At 37.6% G+C, this 27,349-nt stretch overlaps 1 protein-coding gene across 1 annotated transcript in view; it reads left to right on the forward strand.

The window, feature by feature from the left end:
- phex (phosphate regulating endopeptidase homolog, X-linked) overlaps positions 1-27,349 on the forward strand; it is a 265,482-nt gene that overhangs the window by 13,019 nt on the left and 225,114 nt on the right. Inside the window, exons 2-3 of the mRNA XM_039745579.1 lie at positions 3,047-3,112; positions 7,227-7,388. Coding sequence (XP_039601513.1) covers positions 3,047-3,112; positions 7,227-7,388 — 228 coding nt within the window. The remainder of the gene's footprint in view (positions 1-3,046; positions 3,113-7,226; positions 7,389-27,349) is intronic.

Genomic DNA, 27,349 nt, shown 5'->3' on the forward strand with positions numbered 1-27,349 from the left:
GGACCCTTAACCTTCCCCTTACTTGTTGGCAGTGACAAGGGACCCGCCATGTACTCTCCTGGTCATTAACAGTAAGAAAACCCCATGGGGAAGCTAACTGACACTGAAAAAACTCCATGGTATCCCCTTATTCAGTGGGCTAATGGCTTTATGAGAGAGAGGAGTTACGCCTGTAATGAGTGTTGAAGCTAGTGACACCCCTGGTCCTATAGTGTAGTAGGGGTAGCATGGTGAAGCAGTGGCTAGTGCTACTGCTTCATGGATTTAGAATCCTGGATTTGAATCCCAAATATGGAGTTTATGTGTTGACCAACTCTTTGTGGATTTTCTCAAGGTTCATCCCTAAAGATGTGCTTGTTAGGTTCATTGGCAATTCCATATTGGCCCAGTGTGTGTGTGTGTGTGTGTGTGTGTGTGTGTGTGTGTGTGTGTGTGTGTGTGTGTAACAAGGTCCCAGTCCAAGGCCAATTCCTGCATTGAGCCTGATGACCCTAAGAATGGACTCCAACCTCCTGAAGCCATGAAGTATGAATGTTGGTTATGGTATAGCAAGTGTGGTGATAAAAGAGAACAGAAAAAGGTTTGGGGTATCCACCCCGTATACTTGGAACAAGTACTTGTCAAAAAACAGGTCTTTACAGACTGGAGTCCAAAACAGAACTGTGAAATAAAATGAAAATGGCAGTTATACAGGTGAGCCGGAGGAAGTGATGTCAGAATGATCAGAACAGGAAGTGACATCAGAATCCCCAGGTGGGATTTCCTTCAGCTGGTCTTCAGAGGAAAGAGAGAATGAATTAGTGAACACTGCCATCCCCTGGTCTAGCATGCAATGACACCCATTCAAGCCCTTTAGCTGCCTCCCATGTGCACATGTGTGACATAAGGTAGCGAGTTTAGTACAGCAGACAATAAACAGTGCTGTGGTGCTATCACATGTGCTACTTTTATTGCCAAAATGAAAAGAAAATTATGTAGAAAAACTGAGAGAGAGAAAGAAAGAGAGAGGAAAGAGGCCTACGGTGACATTATACCTGTAAGATCAATAGGCAGAGGCAGCACTGCATGAGATAGAGGATTGCAGGAGCCAGAGATGCCTGACCTTCTGTCTGGGGAGAAACTGCGCCCACAAATGGCTTAAAGATAAGGACCATGAAGGCCTATAAAAAGACCCCTCTAAGAAGGGTGGTTAAAGCTGCCATAAGACAGCAAAGCAGATGGATGTTAGAGTCAGGAGAAGAGCTGAGATCAAAGACTCACTAGCAGGAAGAAGAGGCTAAGAGCTGAGAGAAAGAGGGAGAAGCAGGAAGTTAGGAAAGAACTATTCAGTGATACTCTTGAGGAGGACTTGCATGTGAGCCCCCCATACTCCCTCCTATAAACCTTTCCTTAAGGAGACAGTAGTTAAAACTTGCTCATAGCAGGCCCAGAGAGGCAGCAAGGTGTTGGTTTTGTTCTTTTTAAATTGTATTTTGTGTTCTGCCTTGTGCATGTCCCTCCCTTTCATGCCATACAATGTAAATATACTAAATTTGATATATTTGACTGTTCTTACTGTTATGTTGAGTAAAGAGGCTTGTTATAAGGGTGCTCCTCTGCTTTTACTCTATGTTACATAAAAACACTTGTTCTGACCTGGCACTTAGTACGTTTTGAGCTTGCCCACCTAAATACAGTATGGTTGTTGCGACTGCAGGGGCCTTAAAGCCTCCTTTTAACATAACCAGTCTGTATCGGTAGTGAAGCTGGTGGGCACGCTACATGAGTTTGAGTCAGAGAGCATGTTAAATTTAAAGACTCCAGTTGTTAGATTTCCTCACTTAGAGGATGTCATGTTATGCAACCAACAATTGCAGGGGATGATGGACTACATGACTCATGACTTTTCAGTGCAGTTTCAAATTTCCAAAGTATTGCAAGTTTGCCATGTTTTGGCAACCTGACAGTGCCAGTGGCTATACAAATTTTTTCCATGTATGGTGAGTTCAGACACAGTCATGGCTTGTTTTGTTCCTTTTTACATTCTAATGTGAGGTGACAGACACAAGCAATCCTCTGTTTGCATGATCAAAAACACCCCTCTTCTTCTTTCTTTGCAGCCATATTGTGTGCACAGTATTTTTGTTTAAAGAAAAAAAAAGGTTAAGGTTTATTTAAACTCTGAAAAAAAGAAGTTACAAGACACAACGTTTCTGCTGTACAGCCTTCATCAGGTGTGCAACTGGAAAGGAACAAGAAGGAAGGATAAATAGGAGAGGGAACAAAGCCAGGGAAGATGAAAGGAAAAAAGATGGGAGTAGGTGAGAAAATGCAGCCATTAGAGATGATGAAGGGATAGATTAAAAAGTCAGTCATTTATTAAGACCTGGAGAAATATAAGGGATCCTGGGATTTGAATGAGCTCAGCGTCGTGTTTTTCTTTGAAAAGTGTGATTTCATTGGTTGTCAACTCTCATATACACACACAGGAACCCACTACTTCACTACACTACAACTTAAGGAAATAATCCAACCACATTTATTTTGTTGTGGCAAGTCACAGAATTCCATTACTGAGTTGCTGGGATGTCACAAAACTTGACTCAGCACAACTTGCTAAGATTAGTAAATGAAAGCTGTGTGAAAATCATAGAACAAATGGTGTAACTTAGTAAAATATAGAACTTGAATATTTAAAACTATAAATATGACGTGACTGAAAGCTCAGTAAGTTCACTGGTAAGTATACTTCATTATGACTATTATGATGTTAAAATGTGGTCTACACTGGTCAGTTATACAGTAAGGGTCCATTCACAACAATGAGACAGCGGAAGGGTAATTTGTCCAGGATGAGAGGATAATGGACATTAATATCTTTTATTATCTCTCATTACTGTTATCTGTTAAACTGAACCATTCCAAGACGGAAGTTGATGTTTACTTGTAACGTGCTGCACTCTACTGTATATGAAGTAATTGTTTTAAAATATTTCTTTTATTAAATAACATGTTGCATCTCTTTCATTTCTTTTTCATTCATGCACTAATTTTTTTTTTTTTTTAGCTGCTCGTGGTCTAATAGGAGTTCAATCTGAAGAATACTGCCTGACTCAGGAATGCATTGAAGCAGGTAAGAGCGAGATTCCATAAAAATGTATTGGGTGGTCTGCTGTCTGCTAGTGTTTCAGCATTCCCCCTACTCGTCAGTTTGACTGTTGGTGATTTCACTGACATGCACAAAGGGTTTACATATCTTCTAATTATGAGGAATTAAAGTTGGTTGCATTACTCATGTGTACTTATTCAGACAAAGAGAACTTTAACGTACCTTGTGGAAGTCAACCCCGACACAGACCGATGCAGGAGGCACAAGTGCAAGCACACACAAATTTTGTTTTCCTTTTTCTCTTGTGGGAAATGCCTTCCCCGTCTCCCACAAGCACAACACAATCTCCAGCACACAGCACAACACAATTTTTCTCCTTTTCTCTTTCTTTCTTCCTTCTCTTTTCTCCTCCACTCCTCCCGGCAAGCTTCGTCTTTCTCCCCCCCGACTCTGGCTCACCAAGTAGTGTCTGCTGGCCCCTTTTATAAGGCACCCAGATATGCTTCATGTGCTAATTGATGCATTTCCAGCCGAACTTGTGGGTGTGGCAGAAAAGCAGCCGAGAAGGGCTCAGCAGCTGCTGCAGCACCCCCTGGGGGCACCCATGGATCCCGACAGGGCTGTATCAAACTCCAATTCATGGGAGTCTGAGGCACCTCTGCAACCCTGGGGGCCTGCCATCTAGTACTGTGGGGGAGGAAATGCTCTGTCCATGCTTCCTCCTCTGGTCCTTCCATTGTGGAGGCGTCCCGGCTGTCCACCACAACCTCCATACACCTTCTTAAGAATGGGCAGAGTTTGACATTTACACTTGGGGGGACAGACGAACCCTAAAACACAATTGTACTGCTACATATTTATATCTTATACCATCAATTGTTCATAATACAAAGTATAACTTAAATCTCACTTACAATGACACATTTTAAACATTCAAATTATGAAAAAGCACACAAGTTCCGTCAATGATTTTGAAATGATAGAAAATGTGTTCTTTTTATTTTTTTTCTGCTTGTTGTGGCAAAATAAACACTTTCTTATTGTTAAAAACCAGTTTGAAAATGTAGGCATGGTGTAATGTTCAGATGATCTGAGATTGGGTTTTAAAAGACATGAAGGTTAAATAGATTGCTGATGCCAGATTGGCCCGTATATGTGTCTGTGTCTTCACCCCACGGTGGGCTGGCATCCAAGGACCCTTCCTGCCTACTATCCAATGTTTGGTGGGTTACGCTGCAGCTTCCCTGTGTCCATGCTTTATATATGTATGGTGTGGTGTGGTGGTTAAGACACTGGACTTCAGACTGTGTTCCTGCGGGTTCAAATCCTGCTACTTACGCTGTGTGACCAATTATATCACAAATGTTCTAAGTCATCTTGCATAAAGGTGTCAGCCAAATAAGTAAATATAAATTTGGAGCATTTTAATTTTCTTATTTGTTTTCCAATTTTCTTCAATTTTAAAGACTCTGTAACATGTTTATGAAAACAGACTTCAGCCCGCCTGCTGTGCCGATGTCTGAGGACTTCTTTCCATGCAATTCATGTTGGAGACAAACTCTTGGATATGGATGAAAGGTTTTCTTGGTTTTAATGCTCTCCTCGCATTTGCTACCAGTTGATGAATTGTGCCTTTTGCAGATGCACTCACAATGAGACATTGTCCCAAGAGTCTCTCATGTATCACTTTGAAGAAGCCTGTTTGAACAAAAAGCTGAACAATTGAAGCACAGTATGCTGTTGCAATGACCACTTCATGTCTTCTCTCCAACAAGTGCATAGATAACAGAACTAACAAAACCAAAAGGCTAGAGGGAAGCACTTCTAACTTCACATGGCTGCATTTAGTGCTGCTAAAACTATGAGGAGGCTATTTTTTCGTTCACCCCTCCAAGTGTGTAGAAATACGGAGAAATCAAAAAGGTGAAATTTTGCATGTTGTCTTGTATTCATCTCTTCATTTCTTTGAGACTTTATTGATTATAACAGCTCTGACTACACTGCCCAGAAATAAGTGGAAGGTGCCGTACTCTCATGTATACTATGCACACTTTCAGCAGCTTTATGCCAGGAGAACATACTAAACAGAATTACAACTGAATGCTCAAATTATTTTTAGCCATTACTCTATATTTAAAGGGAGATGGAAGCATTTACATCAGGGGTGCCCACATTTTTTCGGCTTGCGAGGTCGAATGTATGTTGTTGTACCTTTCATAACTGAATAACCTTTATGCACAATAAAAATTCAATGCATTTATGGTCACTACAGTATTTAGATTTAATAATCTTCATGTGGGAAAAGGCTGATTTGTATAAATAAGTAGAGTCGAATAATGCAGTCAAGGAACTTTTGAATTCAGCCGAGTGAAAAATGACGGCTGTCCGATTAACTGCGATTTTAGTTCCCTCTCCTTTCTTTTTCTCAGATCGCTTTTCGGAAGGAAGTCAGTTTCATAGTTTTTATGAACAGTTCAAAAGTGCCTTTCCACATTTTCCTTCCTTAGAATAGCAATGATAGATTGACAGATCAGGCAAACGCACTTTGATTGTGACATTGTGAGAAAAAATTCCTCTTCCAATTCCACATCCTGCCCATACCCTCCCCAAAGAAATTTTTTTTAAATACTTTCTTTAGTCGATATAAATTGGAAAGCTAACTAGATCACAGCCGGAGTTTTGCAGTAGCTCGCGTGTGTGTTAGAAGAGAAGAGATCTCAGACTGGCCGCCCTGTATGTCAATCAAGTGGCAAATGCCATAGGGAGGATATATGATAGACTAACGTTAAAAAAAAAAAAATTGAATGCAATGCGATCTACCTGCACTACTTTTGCGATCTACCGGTTGATCGCGATCAACACATTGGGCACCCCTGATTTACATCATACATTAAACTCTTTAATACAAGTGAAATGTCTAGAGACCCTATAATAAACACGATGCTTTCATCAAAGCATAAATGACATCGACAGAGTAAAAGAGTTGGATTTCCACTTTTAAATTTAATAAATACATTTTTAATGATGGCAAAGTTGCATGATAGACTAAATTTGTTGGCCATGCTTGTATATTGAAAAGAAAACAGATTAATAATCTTTAATAAAGTTTTAATAAGAAGGTAAAATGAGGAAACTAATGTGCAAAGCTTCTGTAACTTCAGTCAGGATATCAGAATATGTGTAGTATTTTATGTTACTAAAAAAAATATTATATTAAATGTTTATGGAAACCTATGGGTACTAATTTGACTTGCATATTTTTGTAAATAAATAATATTACATTAAGCTTTGCAAATTCTTTACTGGAATATGGTGCTCCTGATCACCCAACAACAGCCAACAAAATGACTACATGTTTAAAGGAGAGTAAAAAAGTGCTGTCTACTAATTTGCAGTAATTTTATACCTACAGACTAACTTAAACAATTGATGAGTTTAGAAGAGGGACTTCTTACATAGGTGTGTCTGTTAGTCAGTTACTGCCACGTAACATAGATATAACAAATGCTTTGTTTGGTTTTAGAAGCCTTATAAAGCATCAAGAACATCATGTCGGACTAAGTGCTATGTCTAGTGTGTTTCTTAGTCTCTTACTACTGTGTAACAGTCCTTTAGTAAAGCAGTAAAAGACGAATAATGAAATGTGCCACGCCTTAAATGTTGCTGTTGTAAAGTGTAACCAAAGAAAAAGCTGCACCTATCTTCTTGGTTCATGGTGGAACTTTCAAAACAGTTGAACTCCTATCTGCTATTTTTCACCTAATGCAGAGTATACCATTATTATTATATTATATGGCTGACCCTTTTATCCAAGGTGTCTTACAACATTTGAGATATGGTTGGTTGCACTTCTTTTGTTTTTCCAGTTGGATCCCAGGCAGGTGACGTGACTTGGTCACATGGTGTCAGTAGTGGGATTTGAACCCGCAGGCTCAAGGTTTGCAGTCAAAAGTCTTCAGCTAACAATAAATCCTAAAACTGTTTTGTAAAAAATAATGATTTCCAAAATTTGGCCACTCATGAATAACCCTGCGGACTTAGAAAATGGTGTGCTGTGATATAAATATAAGCTATATTTTATAATATATTAATATATTTTATAACATTCTATATAATCCAATTAACACTGCCTCTATAGCTGGATCCATCATCAACAAGATGGACATGACTGCCTCTCCTTGTGAAGATTTCTTCCAATATGCCTGCGGTGGGTGGCTCAAAGGAAACCCCATTCCTGATGATTTTTCAAGCTATGGCATTTACCCGTGGCTCAGGCAGAATGTGGATCTCAAATTAAAAGGTAAGAACATGTTTTATTCTCTGCTAATTTAAATTACCTGTGACTTCATATGATGGTATTAAGAACAACTCCATAATAAAGCAGAAGTTCCAATCCACTCATCCTTACAATTTGAAAGTATTTTATTAGTGCTTAAGATGATAATTTTTTAAAAAATTTGATTCAATTCAGTTTATGCTCACATAATGCATTTCCAATTAAGCAAGCTCAGAACACAGCATATTCAGAAAATACTACAGTAATCCCTCACTATATCGCGCTTCGACTTTCGCGGCTTCACTCCATTGCAGATTTTATATGTAAGCATATCTAAATATATATCACAGATTGTTCACTGGTTCGTGGATTTCTGTGGACAATGGGTCTTTTAATTTCTGATACATGCTTCCTCAGTTTGTTTGCCCAGTTGATTTCATACAAGGGGCGCTATTGGCGGATGGCTTAGAAGCTACCCAATCAGAGCACGTATTATGTATTAAATAAAACTCCTCAATGATATACAATATGCTTCCTGCACGGTGCTTCGCATACTTGAAAGCACTAACAGCATGTATTGATTTTTGATTGTTTGCGTTTCTCTTTCTCTGACATTCTCTGCTCCTGATGGAGGGGGTGTGAGCAGAGGGGCTGTTCACACACTGGTCTAGAGGATACAGACGCTCCTCTAAAAAATGCTGAAAGACTACCTTCACATTGCTCCCTTCCTTGCAGCTGCTTTGTTGGGCGGTGCTTCACATACTTCACATGCTTTTCTCTCTCTCTCTGTCTCTCTCTCTCTCTGACATTCTCTGCACCTGACGCACACTCCTTTGAAGAGGAAGATATGTCTGCATTCTTTCAATTATAAGACGGAACTGTCATCTCTGTCTTGTCATGGAGCACAGTTTAAACTTTTGAAAAAGAGACAAATGTTTGTTTGCAGTGTTTTAAAGTCCCTGTCTCTACAACCTCCTGTGTTTCTTTGCAAATCTGTGACCCAAGCCTGACAATATAAAAATAACAATATAAATGTATGGCTTTTACTTCACGGATTTTCACCTTTCGCAGGGGGGGATCTGGAATGCAACCCCCGCGATCGAGGAGGGATCACCGTATTATGAATCAGAAAACAGCATGTAATACATACAGACTAATAGAAATAATAATAGTACCATTCACTTACATTAATAACATGGGATACAAAACTCAAAGTTTTGAATAAGAATAAGAAACAAGAAAAAGGAAAAAATAGAAACAAACCCTGAACAAATAGCACAGTTTTTGTAAGCTTACATATAGGAATACAGTCAAACCCCGAAATTCATTGGGGTTACATTCCTAGAGCACCTGTTAATTGTGAAAAACCGCAAATTTTTGATGTGGTCAAAAAAATGCCTATAAATTGCTATTTTTATAGTTTAAACCCTAATATGACCCCAAAACACGTTAATTTTAAACTTAGCTTAATACATTACCCTAAAAAAAAATGTAAAGGTAAACCCGTATACTGTAAGTACTGTACTGCTATGTCTCCCGCAGTGCTAGAAAGTAAAATACCAATATTACCCCTGTATGTACTGTAATTCATGCAAGTGTGTTTTCTTTGGTATGCGCTGTCATTTTCTTTGGTATAAGTAGGGTTAATGCAGTAATAATTTAATTTCATTTGATAAAAATACAGTAAAATGTACGGGTACCCACCAATAATGAATTAGCTGTGCAGTATGATGAAGGTATGTCATGAAGATAATGACTGCACAACAAAGCAGAGGATTTACAGCTCCTCGGATGTCTCCTCTTCTTCAGGTGCTTAAGGAGGAGTCGTATCTTCTGACGGGTCTTCTTCTGGTGGGGTTTCATGCTGGCTTTTCTTGATAGGTTTGAGGAACATTGTGATGGGAAGTTGCTGTCGTTGTTTCTTCATTGTGACGAGGAGGGATTTATATGTCTGAATGGTAGCATCAATGCCATTATTACCTTTGAGAGCCTGAACTATATAGGGATCCCATGCTTAGGTTCATTGCCAGAAGCCTTAGAAGGTGCAGAGCGTTTGGATGGCATCTTAGGGCTTTAAGAGGAACAAAGTGAAAAACACAAGAACACTCAACGAAACACTCAAGATAGCTACAAGTGGTAAACTGTTATGATACAGGAATGCTGGGCTGCATCTGCCAGAGATGCATCACAGGGAAGCAGCCAATCAGCAGCAAGGAGAAATGAATAATGCTCTCAGATTGACTACTTTCAAACCTGTACAGGGGTACAGTATTTCACCATCCCAAGCCGTGTTTTCCTCTATGGTTGCTTTGTGTTCTCTTTACAGTACTAGAAAATTTATACAGTATTATATTTTATAAGGAAATTTAGCTGAATTTATGTTAATATTTATGTTACAATATTAGTAAATTATATTGTTCTTAATAATTTAGCATTAAAACACATGAAAAATGATATATTGCCATGAAAAAAGGCATAAAAATTTGCGGAGAATATTTGTGGTTTCCGCAAACAATTATTAGGTTCTAAGGAAAAATCCATGAACGACTGAGGCTGCAGACTCTAAACTGTGAATTCACGGGGCAGTGGGGGGTGGGTCAACTGTATAAATGAACAAGTTACAGTCGTCCACAAAGATAAGCAACACCGAATAGGATAAGAGTGGGTTTTGTTATCAGTCTAATAGCCAAACTCTTGAAGGACAATGGTCACTCATTAGCTACTCTTTTGAAGTTCATTTCAGGTGTGACAATTCCAGCCAGACCTCCGCCTTAACCTGAGCTGCAAGCCCAGTTAGAGTTTCCTCATTTACAGATGCAAACTCCTCAGGTTTTTTCCATATCTGCGTGACATGTAGAGATTTCAGACTGCAAAGAATCACCCAGTTCTAGTGCTTCACCTTTGACGAACCTTGTATCGAGCACAGCAGTGTTAGATGCAGAAAGTTTGTTACACACTGATCCATCTTCAGAGTTTATTTCAATATACTGCAGATCTGATACATTGACACCCTTGCGATTATAAACCCTAAACTGAAAGGCATACTTCAGAATTCACAGAGCTGATGAGCTCCCAAGCACGGCCTGGTGACATAGCGATCCCCTGTGACAAAAATGAATAATTAAGCCAGAGAAGTGCAGACTTCAATATAAAGCGGGGGTAACTCACAGGTGATCATCTTAGCATTCTGAATCTGAAGCTGATATCAGCGGGGTTAGGGTAGCAATCCAATAAAAATACAAAAACAGGAAGCACAAAATTAAGCAAGCTGTATGGATGAATATTTTGGACAAAAAAATTAATAAATGTGTTGATAAGTAAAGAACGATAGACACTTGGAATAAGCTACCAAGTAGTGTGGTAAACTGTAAGAGTTTAGGGACTTTCTAAACTCAACTTGATGATTTTTTGGAAGAAATAAGTGGATAGGACTGGTGAGCTTTGTTGGGTTGAATGGCCTGTTCTCATCTAGATTGTTCTAATGCTCTAATGTTCTATAGTCAAAGAGAGAGTGGGAGCATGCACTGATACAGTGAGTTGCTACACCCACCACATGATAAACCACCTCAGGATCTCAAATTAGGACCTGAGTGTAGCCGTGCAACAAGTGAAAAGTTTTCAAATACAATGTCAGTATAAAGAATTCAATATGTTAAGAAATGTATTTTTTAAGGATATATTTAAATATTTCTTTATTTATTTATTTCAGTGACACCACGCACAACATGAAATACAACTTAAAACAAAAAGTGTAATTTTCACCTGTTAAAGTTAAGAGGGTTGGCTCTAGTGAGTACTGTGTTTTGATTGGTGAATCGCCAAAAGAGTTAGCATTAATCTTTGGCCACCAAGTGCTACATTTATAGGCAGACTCCACTCGTCAGTTTCATACTTCTCAGAAAGCCAGTGATTCTGGGTTCATTAAATTAAAATGGCTGGTTCATACAGTAAACTTGGCCAGCTTTCTTTCACTCATGCCCACCACAGACACACACAGTTACACCTTTGAGCAGGTGCTTTGCTTTCCTTAGAAATCCTGTGGCTCATAAGCCTGTACAAAATTTTGACTGTGAGCTTTCTACCCTCCCGCCAATGATACACTAGTCAAACACAATACTCGCTAGAGCCCACCCCCTCAACTTTGATGGGTGAAAATGGAAGTTTTAATTTCGAGCCATATTATTTATTTATATTCCACCATGCATGGCAGGACTATTGCAGAAGTGAAAGAATTCACAGGTGAGAGCAGCCATTTTTCTTTGCTGGATTTGGGTCAAAAACAAATATAAAATGAGTAGTAAAAAATGCAGTTATCTGGCCTACCCATGGATAATTTGAGTTGTGATGTACCCATTGAAACATCTTAACATGTTATACTATTAAGGAATATTTTATAAAAATTCTCTTCTTTCTCATATTTCCATGTTAGCAGCAAATATCACCATGTCAAGTCAGAACCTCCACTTAAAAGACTAGAGACCTGACCTTTCCAAAAGCTGTCTGTCTGTGTATACTGTGTGTATTGTATGTCTGGGATTTTGATTGCATCACTGAGGAAGCAGGCACTTTTAGTGCCTGTCATTGCAAACCTAAGCAGTTCATTTGAGATTCCATTCTAGCCTGAAGGAGAGAGTGAACTTTTCTCATATAAATATTCAACACAACCATGCACCGATTTATACCTCAATTGGAGACCTACCATTTGGCTGTATGTCAAATTGGCCATATGTCAGTCACCAAGTTCACATATTGAAACTGAGGCTCTGTGGGTCTGGTGTGGGTCACCGGTAAGCACACTTTAACTGCTGTTATGGAGTACCACAAACTCATCTTCATGTATCTTCAGCCACACGTTGTGTTAGTGTAAGGCAACCACTGGATCGTGATGCTACTAGGTTGTGGGCTGCCATTGTTTGTTTTCAAGTAAGTCACCTGTTTCTAAGTAAGCTGATTTCACCAAGATGGACCATCGATTGCTCTGATTTTACCAAGGGGACAGTTTTTCTGCTGGGGAGGCAAAACAGGGTCACAGGGCTATAAAGTATAAGAAATGCTGGTTTAAAGAAGGAGGTATGAGCAGAATGCCTAAGAATTACCCATGAGGAGCAGCAGCAATCAAAAAAAAAAACCCTAAAGGGCCCTCTAAGAGTCAGTAAACATTTGAGACCCTGCGAAATAATAAAAATAATAACAAAAAATGTATTACTGTAGATGGTTTTGATAATTTCTAGAACATTATTACCCTTTTGCTTTCTCATGGCCCATGGCCATAAGTATAAATCAGTCAGCAATAAATCAGCACATGACTGTAGAAAAAACATGAAAATCAAATGGAGATAGTATATTTTAAATAAAATCATCTTTGCATGAATAACATGTTTCCACCTCTTTTACTTTGTCTTGTGTTGCCTACCATTAACTTTGTCTATTCCATTACTCCTTTGCTTATCTTCCAGTCTTTTTACTCCTTGTTGGGTTTTGTAATCATTATGGATACTTGAGAAACAGCAGATATGTGATCAGGAGATGGAACAGGCAAGAACATTAGAGCATTAGAACAATCTAGACTAGAACAGCTTATTCAGCCCAACAAAGCTTTCCAGTCATATTCACTCAATTCTTCCAAAATAACATCAAATATAGTTTTGCAAGTCCTTGAAGTCATATTGCCTACCACACTACTTGATAACTTATTTCATATGTCTATGGTTCCCTGTCTAAAGAAACACTTCCTAATGGTTGTGTGAAATATACCCTTAACAATTCTCGGGTCACTCTACTAACTTCCTTCATAACTTTGAAAACTTCAATCATATTTACTCTTAATCTCATTTTGCTTAAACTGAAAAGGCTCATCTCTTTTAATCTCTTCTCATAACTCATCCCCTGTAACCCTGGAATCAGCCTAGTCACTCTTCTCTGGAATTTTTCTAGCACTTCTATATCTTTTCTTTTTTAGCCTGGAGACTGCACACAGTACTCCATGTGAGGTTTAAGTTAAAGAAAGACCAAAAAAATCAAATGACAGAATGCAAAAACTACAAACAAAGTCAGAAGACAAAGCAAAAATTCCCAACACTAATCCATCCTTTTCCATTCAGTAATATACAAAAGAAGTCAAATAATGTATAGGGTACAAAGCTAGGATGTCAGAAACTGCCGGCCACCATCTTATATAGGTGGTATGTGTGGCAGAGTGGTTAAGGCTGTGGGTTCAAATCCTGCTACTGATACTATTTGACCAACAACAACAACATTTATTTATATAGCACATTTTCATACAAAAAGTAGCTCAAAGTGCTTTACATACTGAAGAAAAGAAAAATAAAAGAAAAAATAAGAAATTAAAATAAGACAACATTAGTTAACATAGAAAAGGAGTAAGGTCTGATGGCCAGGGTGGACAGAAAAAACAGAAAAAAAAAAACTCCAGACGGCTGGAGAAAAAAAAATCTGCAGGGGTTCCAGGCCACGGGACCGCCCAGTCCCCTCTGGGCATTCTACCTAACATAGTAGACCATGACCAAGTAGCTTGACCTGCCTGTGCTCCATTTATCCACATAACTAATTGCATCATAAATATTGTAAGTCGTCTTGAATAAAGGCATCAGCCAAATAAGTAAATGTAAATATAAATATATCACATAACCAGGAAATAGGCAGAGCAACAATTAACAATATGGCTTCAGCCATGGAAATGAGCACAAAATGGCAGCACCCATGAAAACATAATATCCTGAGATGGTGTTGATGTGATTTTAGCATCATAACAGCAATATATAATAATTGCAACAAAACTAAAGCACAAAATTCCACATGGAATCGGTGACATATTTGCGGATGTGAAACACTTTTGTGTCTGCTCTTTTCTAAATTTCTTGGATTTTGACCTCAAATTATTTTTAAGGTGTTTCTCCTGAAGGGCCTACCATTTAAATGCGCTCAGCCTGTGTAAATGTGATGGGTAATAAAGCTTTAGAAGTACACCTTCACTCGCCTCTGTTAAGTATTAACAGCCAATGAAAATTCTGATATTGTTAGATGCTATAAGATGAGAAGACGTTTTTATAGGCAAGTCCATTACAATCATTAAAATCATTTATAACATTTCATTTTTTTGTTTGCTTTGTCATTAATTGCACATCTAAATAAACCTACTGTTGTACGGTTTGACAACAGGCATTTTTTCATCATGGCCTTTAAAATTAACATGTGCTTTACAGTAATGAATAATGTAAATCCTTGTAAGTATTATTTCAGGTTAAAATAGTTGCAACCTGAAAGAAACTGTCATCCATCTATACATTTACTTTTGTGTTCCAAGATATTTTAAGTAGGTGCCTGTTTGTATGCAGGGGAATTGCTGTAGCTAGAATTTGGGAGTGTCTTTACTTTGAACCTCATTAGTTTTTATCTTGGAGTAAATTGTTATTATATAACTGTCAAATGCTGGTCTGTCAGTAGACACATAAAAAACAGATAAATGACACAATAAAGTAAACACCTGAATAACTAAGAGCTATAATTTACATTAAAAGTAGGTGTTTCTAAACCATTGTAGACTCTAAAATGACTAAGTAATTAACATCACGTTATGTTTAAGTTCAACTATAATAATACTGGGCAGACGCACTTAATCATTATTCTGGTTAAAATAAGAAAGCCTAGTGGCTTTCAGAATGTCTAGATTTGGATAAAGTTAAGTTTGTTTGCACATATTCTTTTGTAAACATGCTATCAGAAAATTAATTTTTATTGTTGTTTTCTTTTCTGATTATCATCTAAAAACGTCAATAGGCTTCCTCCTTTATGTGGCTATGACTCTGGGTCTCCCCACATGTGACGTCTTTACTGCAATGTTATTTATAAGCCAGATCCATATTAAAGGAGACTGCCAGAACTTGTTTGCAAAAAAGTAAAGAATATTTAGTAAAAGACTGCATTCTACAGCTAATGTTCTCAAGAAGGGGTGTGTGGCCCAATGGAGTTATTAGTAAACTTTTAGGGATGCTGCAATATAAAAAATATAATTCTAAAATAATAGCAAAAAAATTAAATCACTAAAAATCAAGCTACAGCAGGTCGTTAAACTTTTTAAAGTGAACCGCTTTATCAATATCCAAAATTTTGTAGCATGTGAGATGTTAGCTTTTCAGCAGTTGGATTAGGCAAGGGAGGCAGAGAGCACCATGGAGAGCTGCCTGTCATGTAAGGCAGGGCCACATGCAAAAGACTGACACTGAGAGAGAAAAAGGAATGGTATTGTGATGGCGTGAAACAGAAAGGAAGAGCTGGGCTGAACCAGTTTTTCTTTTGGAAGGGCTGGTAGGTGGTGATCATGTCTGCCGGATCAAAAGAGCATGCAGTGCAGGTGACTTTTGTATGCAGAGAAAGGAGTGGAAGTGCAAAACCCGCAGTGAGTAATGGAGTGACTTGGGCCCAGACCATAACTAGAAGACCGAAGTACAAATTGGATAGAAAGATCTGGGTGGTAGTTCACTGCCTAGTGTATCTCTAACGGGGCTTAAAATTAGGTGTAAATAGCTCCCAGTTTAGTTCCTTTTATTGTTGTCTTATACTGTGCTCTTTTTGAAATTGTATTCTGCTGCCACTTCCTTGTTCTGCTTGTTCTGCTGAGCCTCCTTCATACCAATTACTGGGTTACATATGGCATGCAGTTTTCTCAAAGACCCCTTTTAAAGTTTGTTTATTATATAGATTGCATCGGAATATAATTTAGCCAGATTACATTTGCACCCACTATTAACAGCATCTCCAGTGCTTACTTCCATTCATTCCACACAGTACAATACTAATCTGTAGTAAGAATGGGAATGGGTGGCTCACAATTACCCAACAAGAAAAAGTTAATAAACGGTGACATGTCATACTGCCATAAAGAAACGTAGTGTTCTTGCATGATGCCAAAGACGTGACAGTCTCTTGAAGCAGATACAGGTCGACACCTACTGTTGTTGCCACTACATTAACTTTTTCAAGCTGCATGGGTTTCAGTGCTGGCTACCTTTCTGTGACTTACCTGACTGCTGCCACCGGCCCACAGATTTATTTTGTCTGTTCAGCGGACTTGATTGTTGCATGTGGAGAAACAACACGTTAGCATTTCCACTCTTGTTAAATGTGGCTATCACTAATGGAAATGCTCCAGTGCTGAATCCAGAGGATAACAATATAGATTCTATAACTAAGTTAGGAAAACATTTTAAAAATTCATTTTTATTTTGAGAAATGCTACTTAACAATCTTATGCATAAGTTAAAAAGTACAACTTAAGCCAAGTTGAGGAGTGAGCAGCCTTTGTTATCCAAAATATCTGCAATGACTAATGGTGAATGTTGATAATCACTGGTTATCATTTACCCTTAAAAATGCCAACACTTTTACGGTTATGATTAATAGATGCAGGCACTAGTAAAGCCATTTTATTTATTAAAAAAGGTTATTTTTGAAATGGCTTCCTAATTTTGTGTTATGCTTTAAAATATGCAAGCATTGCAAGATCACTAGAAGCAAATATACTTTTAATAATAAATTTAAGTTCAAAACCAAGCACCTGTCACATGTCAAGATTGCTGCAAATATACTGTACAAGATGGTAAATGTCATCCCTACACATATTCTCATGGTTCACTGGAAAACCTTGGAGGAATAAAGGTGGAGAACGACTGGTCTAGAGAATGTGAAACGTATAGAGGTATCTGGATTATTTGACGGTATGTGTTTAAGGTCATATTGTCAGATGTGTCATCCTTCATCCTGTTATCTCCAAAAGGTAAAGTACACACAGGATGAGCCACAACATTAACACCACTGCCAGGTGAAGTGAGTAACATTGATCATCTTGTTACAATGGCATTTGTCAAGGATATATTAGGCAGCAATGAGCAGTCTGTTCTTGAAGGTGATGTGTTTGAAGCAGGAAATATTTACAAGTATAAGGTTCTAAGCGACTTCAACAAGGGCTAAATTGTGATTGCTGATGACTGGGTCAGAACATCCACGAATTGGCAGATCTTGTGGGGTCTTCCTGGTATGCAGTGGTTAACACCTACCAAATGTGGTCAAAGGAAGTACAACCAGTGAATTGGCAGCAGTGAACTGATGTGCATAGGGATCAAAGGTTAGTCCATCTGGTCCAATCCTATTGAAGAGCTACTGTAGCAAAAATTGCTGAAAAACTCAATGTTAGCCAAAAGAGAAAGGTGTCAGAAAACACAGTACATCATAGCTTGATCCATAAGGAGCTACATAGTCACAGACCAGTTAGAGTGCGCATACTGACCCCCTGCCTTCAGCCAAAATTGCCTACAATGGATACGTGAATGTGACAACTGGACTATGGAGCAATTGGCCTGGTCTGATGAATCACATTTTTTTTTAGATCATATAGATGGCCGGGTGTGTGTGCATCGTTTACATGGGGAAGACATGGCAACAGAATGTACTATGGGAAGAAGGCAAGCTGGCAGAAGCAGTGTAACATTCTGGGCAATACTCCCTTGTTTCCTGGCATTCATGTAGATATTACTTTTACATTCACCATCTACCTAAAGAGTGTTGCAGCCTACATACACCCCAACATGTCAGCAGTATTCCCTGATGCTGGTGGCCTCTTTCCGCAGGATAATGCACCCTGCCACACTAAAAAGTGTTCTGGTATTGTTTGAAGTCAAGGTGTTAACTTGGACTTCAAGTTACCCAGATCTCAATCTGATTTTTTTAAAGACCGTTTTGCAGCAAATAAAGATTTGAGTCATGCTTTGCACCTCGATTTGGGCAGTTTATCCCATTTGGGATGGGAAGTGTCTGTAAACTGCCATCTTCAGGTCTCTCCACAGTTATTGTATGGTGTTTATGTCAGGGTTTTTACTGGGCCATTCATAGACAGTCAGAAGGTTGTCCATTCTAGCATTGTCTTGGCTGTAAGCTTCAAGTCAATGTTGTGCTAAAATTTAAATGATCACCCCAGTCTGAGGTTGCATGCACTCTGGAGCAGGTTTTCTCGAAGGAACTCTCTGTGTTTTTACTGCATGTATCCTCCCCTCAATGCTGACCTGTCTCCCTGCACCTGCTACTGAGAAGCACTGCCATAACATGATGATGCCATCCCCATGCTTCACTTTGGCATTAGGCAGAGGATATACAATGCCTGCTCTTTACCAGACATCATGCTCAGAGATCTGCCTAAAGAATTACATTTTTGTCTTGTCAGACCAGGGAATCTTTTTCCTAATGCTGTCAGAGTCCTTTAAACTGTTACATGCCTTTTACTCAAGAATGGCCTCTGTCTAGGCACTCTACCATAAACGTATCATTGATGGAGTACAGCTTTGATGGTCGTCTTTCCTATAGGTTTTTGCATCTCTACAGAGGACTTCTGAGACTCTATTAAAGTGACTATTGGGATCAAGGCCCCTCTTGCCCAATTATCAGTTTGTCCAGACGGTCAGCTCTAGAAAGAGTCCTGGTGGTTCCAAACTTTTTCCATTTCACAATGACTGAGGCCACTGTGCTCCTGGGAGTACGCAAAACTTTAGAAATGATTTTATACCCTTTCCCTGATCTATACCTCACCTCAATTTGATCATGGAGGTCAACAGAGAGTTCCAGGACTTTATAGATTGGCTTTTGTCCTGACATGCAGAGTGAATTGTGGGAGCTTATATACACAGGTGTGTGCCTTTCTAAATGATGTCCAATCAATTTAACTTACCACAGTTGGACTTCAGTCTAGTTGTGGACACATCTCAGGGATAATTAAAGAAAACAGGGTCCAATTGACTACAAACTGGAGAGCCACAGCAAAGCGTCTGAAAGCTTAAATAAATCAGAGATTTCAGCTTCTGATTTTAATAAATTTGCAAACCTTTCTGAGAACATGTTTTCACTTTGTCATTATGGGTTATTGAATGAAAATTGATTGGTATAAATGGCAAATTTATCCATTTGAAAGTAAATCTACAACACAAGAAAGTATGCAGAAAGTGAAGGGGTCTAAATACTTTCTGAATCCACTGTATTGTGGTCAAAATTTAATATTTTAGAGATTAAAAAAAGAAATGACCTCTAAAAGGACAATACCGTAATCAGGCAAGAGAAAAGCTGTTCATTGTATCTTTTAATTACTAAGAAGGAGCATTCTTCAAAAGTGGTCCGTTACAAGATGAATGATCAGAATGGTCAGAAAAACAAAGAATAGAGGTTCATTTTATAAACTGTTGAACTTACATACAATCTCAATCAATGCATACATTTTACTCTTGTTGGTTCGTTGGTTTACACCCAAATGATTTATATAAAATAAAAGTATATTATTTTATATTCTGGTTCTTCTTATACCTTTTAAGTTGTGCCACCACCCTTGAAATTTCTGTGCATATAACAATTGTCCATTCTTGTTTATAGGACATCTGCTGATTTCTTAGTCATCCTTCAGTATATTTTGTATATTACATCAACCTTTCTTCTGGTACATTCTTTACTTGACCATCTCAGTATTTTTGCTAAACCAATTCTTATATTTCAGTGTACATTTTCTTATTCACTTGATCTTTATCTTGTTTCCAACATTTATTAACCCTTTATGCAATTTCTTACAGATTAATACTATGTTACCCTAAAATTATTCTTCCACAGTATACTTAAATTGATAACTTATTCAAAGGTTCCTTTTTATTTTTCTCAGTGATCTGAGTAGCTAAAGTTGATAGATAATTGGATTACTTCTTCAAAGACATCTTGACTGTTCAGCTCAACATTTACAGTAATTCTAAAAAACAGAAATTAAATATTTTCCTCCCACCCTGTCTCAGCTGACTGGGTTTTAAATTGTACAATCTAATTTCTGATGATTGGACTGTTCTCTTTTATATTTAGTTATTTTCTATTACCAATATAATTTTTTTCTGGAATTTCAGAACCATTTCAAAAACTTAGAGAAAATAAGCAACATTATTACAATATGGCTAGACAAAGATCAGGCTGCAATGATTCCCAAAATCAACAAAGATCCAGGATTATCATCATAATCATCTGGATATGGATTTTGAGGTGCATTGGCTCCATTTAAAATGGGATATTTATTCAAACCGGAAGCATATGAATTTCGATTTACTAAAATATTTTGATGACAGTAATTAAGAATGGAAAAACACTGTGCTTCTGTTGTAATGGTGACTTGTCGAGTTCTAAGATCAAAACCTCAAATCCACTAACAAATCTCATAAAATAAATGATCTAACTGAATACAAAATAAGAAAAATGACAATAAACGTTTCTCTAATACCACTCAGTTTATTAAACTCCCTGGCACATCTTCCTTGTGCGCTTATTTGCTAAGGTGAAGTTGGACCATCCAGTCACCCAGATACCGTTTTTGGCTCAGGCAGATGCTGAAGAAAATTTATTGCTGTAGCATGGGTAAAAAGGAAAAGGTATTTGCTGATATTCTTCTTCATTTAAATGCTTCCTTAAAATGTTTAGTCTGCATTTGTGACATTAGAATATTTAAACAGATTTGATGAGAACAAGCCATTCAGCTAAATAAAGTTTACAAATCCTATTTGTCTAAATGTTTCAAAATTGTACTGAGTGAGCATGGTGGTAGCAGTTTAAACTAAGATGGAATCAGAAGATGAATCGTACATGCAATAACTTGCCAAGACTGTAACTGGGCACACAGTATTTAAGAAAAGGCCAGTAATGGGAAAAAAAATCAAAGATTGAGAAACGTAGCCAAAATATTTTGCATTGCTGAAGCCAAAATGCATAACGTAAATCAAATCTGAAGAACAGAAAAAGAATGTGTAACCAAAGACAACTTTAAAAACTATTAATGCAACAGTTTTATTTAGGTTTGACTTTCCACAGACTTGGACAGTCATGAAGTGTATAAGGTTGATATTTATATGGTTGAGGTAATGACGTCATATGTCACATAATCCTGTATGACAAACAACAAACAATGGTGGTGTCCATAATAAAAATAAAGTAGTGCACAAAAAGATGTATTTCAAAAATGACGTCAATAACATTCTACTTCGGAAAGCCAATCTGACAATTAAATTCCTTGACTTTTAAAATCTCCAAAGTGATATATACATTAGAATTAGAGGCTAAGTAAAAGCTGAAAAAAACTTAAAAAAAAAAAAGTCCAGATTAGCATTGAGTCAACATCTGCAAGTCTGTAAAGCGCCACTCTCTACCACATTATTGGGTAATTTATTACATGTGCCTGTGGTTCTCTACTGAGGAGAAATGTTTTAAAAAAATCTTCCTCTCACAAGTTTCCATTAGTGTCTCAGAATTCTTGTTGAAAAGCTTACTTTAAAGTAATAACTGGGATCCATCATATTAATTACTTTCATAACTTTGTGGCTTGCCAAACAGAATGTAATGAACGATTTGGGTTTTGCAGCACATGTTTAGACACTTTCTTGCACTTGCATGGGTAGGCTGTAACTCCCCATGACTCTGAATTGGTACAAGTGGATTCGCAATATAGACGACTGAGCTATTTTATGCAATATAAAAATTAAAATAAGGTATTTTTTAGGATGCATCCCAGAAACATCTTGTTAGGTTATTTGGTGCCTCTAAATTGGCTAGGTCAAAGTGAGTAAGTGGAATGCTGGCTGCCCTGTGATGGATTGGCATCTCTTCTGGGCTTGTTTCCTGCCTTTTGATAAATGCTGCTGGGATAGTCTCTGGTTCTTCATGACTGTTTAATGGAAAAGTGCCCATCAGTTAAAACTGTACCATGCAGGTAAGAATTTCACTGTACCTTTATACATATTAAAATGCTGCTGCTGCTACTACTAATATAATGTATTCATAGAAGGCAGACACGAACACCCCTGTCAGTGAAGGGAGTGCACGGCCCATTGAAAGAAGACAGTACTACTTGATTGGTCATTAAGACAGGTGAGGCAGATCTTGACAGAGACCAAACAACAACCTGTGAGAAATCACTTTTGAAATCGAAATCAAAACTAGACCTTATTAAAACCAGCATTTATTTTGGAAAGGCGACCCTGTTTATTTTATCAGAATGTACTGTTTTTGTTCTTTGTAATTTATTCTAAAAAATTTTTTTGTAAGTTCACTCTTACAGTATTATTCTCAGAAATGATCATTTCACTCAACGACAGGATGAATGGGTCTAGAGACAATGGCAAGGAAGGCAAATTACGATTAAATTTCAATTGAAGTCAGAGTACATCTCCACTGTTGCACAGTCAGCTATAACTGCTCTTTCTGCCTCACCGCCTCTCTTTTATATCTACATGCCAGAAGTGCATGCCTATTCTTTGAGCACTTTGAGCTACTGTTTGTATGAAAATGTGCTATATAAATAAATGTTGTTGTTGTTGTTGTTATTCTAAACCAATCACAAATGGAAAAAGACACAAAGAAGGAAGGAAAACACGATCAGTCAATACAGAAAAATTCACAGAATGGAAACACTAGGGTTTGCATTATAGACCAGCAAAACTCTCACCCAGCATTAAGCAAATATCCAGAAGTACATTTGTAAAATATATTACAATTAGCTGTGTAAGCCTGCGCTGTAAAAAGCCCGGGCGCCTAGAAATCATGGATTCTGGCATTTCAATCAATCAGTCGCATCGGTTGTGCATTAGCGGTTAAGCAGTTAAGGTTCTCTTTTCTTTGCAGTTTCATTTTGCTGACGTGCTCACCTTCATTGTCTGTTAGCAGCTATGCAAGTTTCTCTTTCCTCTGAGGTTTCGTTTTGCAGATGTGCTTGCCTCACTTGTGTAATAACGGCTAAGCAAGTTTCTCTCTTTTCTCGGTGGTTTCACTTTGGTGACAGAGTCTCTTTCTTTGAGCTTAATGCTAGAGCCTTGCACTTTCGGGCCAGACACACACACTTCCACAAATAGACGTTTATATATAACATTATAGAAACCTGCCAACAACAACTGCACCTTTGGCGTAATATTAAAATGCACACAAAATGGTTAAAACTAATGTGTGGTTCTAACCGCTTATTTATACTTTTTCAATTAATTTATTTAACTGACTTAATTCTGAGTGATTTACAAGTAATGAGTGCCTGGAGGGTGTATGGGGGTCAAGTGACTTTCTCAAAGTCTCCCAGAGAGTCGCTTGTTGCTCTGAACCATTTTTATTAAGGGTTTTCGTTTGGCTTAAAATAAAAAAGTATATATTTAAACAAGAGTCTTGAATTCTATGGAATTTATATTTTCTCATTTTTTATATTTCATTTTAAGCTATTTTAAAAATTAATCGCATTTGCCATTTTGCGATCATTAGTTTGTTATTACTTTGTGTTATGATTTCCATTTATCTATAATTTTTTTATACCTTTTCTTAGGTATTTCCTAAAATATTTTTGTTTAGTTATGAGTTTTTAAACACATAGATCTGGATCAGATCTTAATTTGCTTCAAGAAATTGTTATTTTAAAGTGAAACATTTTTTAACATTTCGTAAAGACATTTTATTTATTATGGGCATTGCCGTTTTGTGGAGCAGTTGTTGCAGTGTTACTAGGAAAATGTCCCATTAGTTAGCAGCGGTGACATCACAGGGTCATGTGTATTAAGGTCTCAAAGAGAATTTCTTGCCTATTCGATTTTACAGAAAAATAATAGTAGAACAGTAGAACAGTTAGTGCTCCTGGTAAATGACTTTTGATCGACGTATTTTTCACTATGGTCTAGGGTTTTTCATTTTTGCCTGATGAGTGTTTTAATTGTCTTCCCGGTTATGAATATTTGCTTGTATTTCTGGCTCAACTGTCTTCTTCTGGTCCCTTATTTAAAAAATTCTCTGTCACTTTCTCAGTGTAAGAAGATTGTGCCATTTCTAGATTGTGTCAACTGGAAATTTGTAAAACATGACATTACTTGAGTAATGCTATAAAGGCCAGTATCATGTACTTTTTGGTTGTCCAAGATTTTGGATATCCAAAATGTTTCTCTTGTGCTTTTTCTGTTGTTTGACCTCCTGGCTTTAGTCTTTTATTAATCTGCTTGATTATGAATTAGGTGTTTGTTTTGGCTTTGACACTTTGGGTTGTAGACTTTCTGGTTATGAATTTTGCCAATTTTTAACTAAGTTTCATCTTCTTGTCCCGCACTTTAAAATCACTGCTGCTTCTTCCACTGCAGGCAGAACATCCATAGGCAACCAATTTAATTTATGCATTTTATATAGACGTATGTCTTTAGTGATGAAATGTTGTGAGCCCTCTTAAAGTATAAACTGAAATCTTAACCTCCAAGATTTGCCCTCAGTTGACCAGAAACTATTTCATCTTCTTTTGAGATCACCATAGCCTTGCTCTGTCATACAACACTGGATCAGATATCCATTACTACTTTTGGTTTGCTTGTTTTGTTGCATCATGAAGCAACATTGAAAATATTGCCTCAAGCCACATCTTATAATTTAACAAGGCATACTGCCTCTGGAAGTGCTCTTCCTCCCATTCTGGCATAAAAAAAACATGTTTCTTTTCCATGTCAGTGCATATTTCTCTCTCTGTCTCAACTACAGCCTTGCTGGGCCCTACCACTGCCTTAGGTCACTCTTTCCTACAGTGTACCCTTTGTTCACTTGGCCACTCATCCCAACAGTTGAAGGATCAATCTGAAGACTATTAGCACTGTCTGAAAGACACTTGCAAGCTGGGACAAAGTTTCTACAATAGAAAATACATTTTAAGAATATAAATACCTAGACTGACAAGCTGGTCTGCAGTTTTGTAAAGTAATTTATTTTCTGTTTCATGAGGAAGCTGGCAACATTTAATCTAGCAAACACAGAATACCCTGGAGACAGGAGTCAATTTATATATAATTCAGGAGCAGAGACTGTCACTGCCTTCAGTCAAAACTCATTGAAAAAATATAATCTTATCTAAACCAAGAAAGTAAAGAGTGGTGAGCCAACAAGATCAGAATGCCATCTGGGAATACTAGGTGCTACTGGCCTTTCTTTCAGCTAGCTAGAGAATGGCAGCTTGATTTATAGATTATGTTGTGTTCATAAGAAAATCTGAACTAATCTACCGAGCCATTCACAAAGTCTAAATAAAAGATTTGTATTTGTTTTTCTCCTGCTGTTGATTAATGATACTGATATTTTACTAGTAATTCTGATTGTTACACTATCATTTGTAGTTAATAAAAACAAGCAGGCCATTAAATAAACAGAGATATTGATATTAGAAATGTGATTATTAATTTGGATTAGTAACAGTATAATGAAAGACATGTTTTGTATTCCCAACTGTTTATATTAGATTCTGTGTACTAACAGTAAAGAAGAACTTCAGTTGAGTAGAGAACCAATTAAAAAACTGTTATTGTCAAATTCTTAAATGCTAGTTTTGTTGAAAAAGTAAAAATGTAATGTTTAAAATAATATCTCTTGATTATTTTTTTGCAATAAATATAAAGCATGCTACATTCTAGAATATGCAGTCATCAATTGCTTTCCAAGTTCACTGTAATCTTATACAGTATTCACACATTATTATGTATAAGACTAGAGGGCTCTGCTCCCTGCTTTCTTCGCTCACCCACCCCTGGGTTTGGTTAATTTATACAATTTAAAGAGATTGTTATTTTCATGGGAATTTTTACATATGCATTATTTTCACTTTTACTTTAAAACTTTTGTTAAAACAATACTTGTCCTTAATTTCCGTCCCCGGGCATGGTTACATCTCTTTCACGCAGGACATATAATGCTGCTTGTGTTGTGAAGGGGGTGCGGCTGAATACATGCTAAGGAGATGCTGTCAGATCATCTGCTGTCTTTCTGCTGCTGGTGAGCTGCCTGCCCTGCTTGTCTCGCTGCCCAATCATTTCAAAGCCTGTACAGCAGCTGTCCTTTTGCCAATTCGTGTCTCTGCCGCTCGTTTTGTGAAGGGGGGGGGAGGGGGGGTTAGGCTGTCTAAACGCAAGCTAAGGAGAAGCGTTCTGATCATCTACTGGCTTTCTGCTGCTGGCGAGCTGCGTGTTTTGCTTGTTGCCTGTCGTTGTTTTAAGAGCTGGGTGCAAGTCAAAGTATCTCTTGCAGTACTTCAGATTGTCTTCCAAGAAGATCACGTCTCGTCTCCCTAGTCTCCCTCCCTAAGATTTTTTTTTATAATAGAGAGATATGACCATATTACCACAGCACATACACCATGGTAGATACAGTCTTTAGGTTAAACATAAATATCACCGGGTATTCACTAATCACTTATTGCATTGTATGGCCAAAGCACTGGAGTCTTTTCCAATTATTACTAGGCACAGCATTCATTATATTTGTCCTATTATCTGCAGTAATAAAAAGGTTGCTGCTTCTGTGAGCCTGACGTGGCCAGTATAGCCAACAACAACAACAACATTTATTTATATAGCACATTTTCATACAAAAAAATGTAGCTGAAAGTGCTTTACAAAATGAAGAATAGAAAAATAAAAGACACAGTAAGAAAATAAAATAAGTCAACATTAATTAACATAGAATAAGTAAGGTCCGATGGCCAGGGTGGACAGAAAAAACAAAAAAAACTCCAGACGGCTGGAGAAAAAAAAAAATCTGCAGGGCTTCCAGACCATGAGACCGCCCAGTCCCCTCTGGGCATTCTACCTCACATAAATGAAACAGTCCTCTTTGTATTTTGGGTTCTCACGGAAGAACTTTGATGATGATGGTCACGTAGACTTCTGGCTTTCAGTCCATCAATGATGGAGCATCATGATGCTTTGAGTAGGTGATGGTGGCGCAGGCCGCCACCACAAAGAAACCGGAAAAAGAAACAGAAGAGAGAGTAGGGGTTAGTACAGATTTTAGAGCCACTATGAATAGTTATTATGATGAATTGAACATGCAGAGTATCAGTATTAAGTTAAAGTGAAGTTAGGAGAAGGCCATGTTAAAGTAATACGTTTTCATCAGTGTTTTAAAGTGCTCTACGG

The sequence above is a fragment of the Polypterus senegalus genome, chromosome 2 (genome assembly GCF_016835505.1).
Source record: "Polypterus senegalus isolate Bchr_013 chromosome 2, ASM1683550v1, whole genome shotgun sequence".
Lineage (NCBI taxonomy): Eukaryota > Metazoa > Chordata > Cladistia > Polypteriformes > Polypteridae > Polypterus > Polypterus senegalus.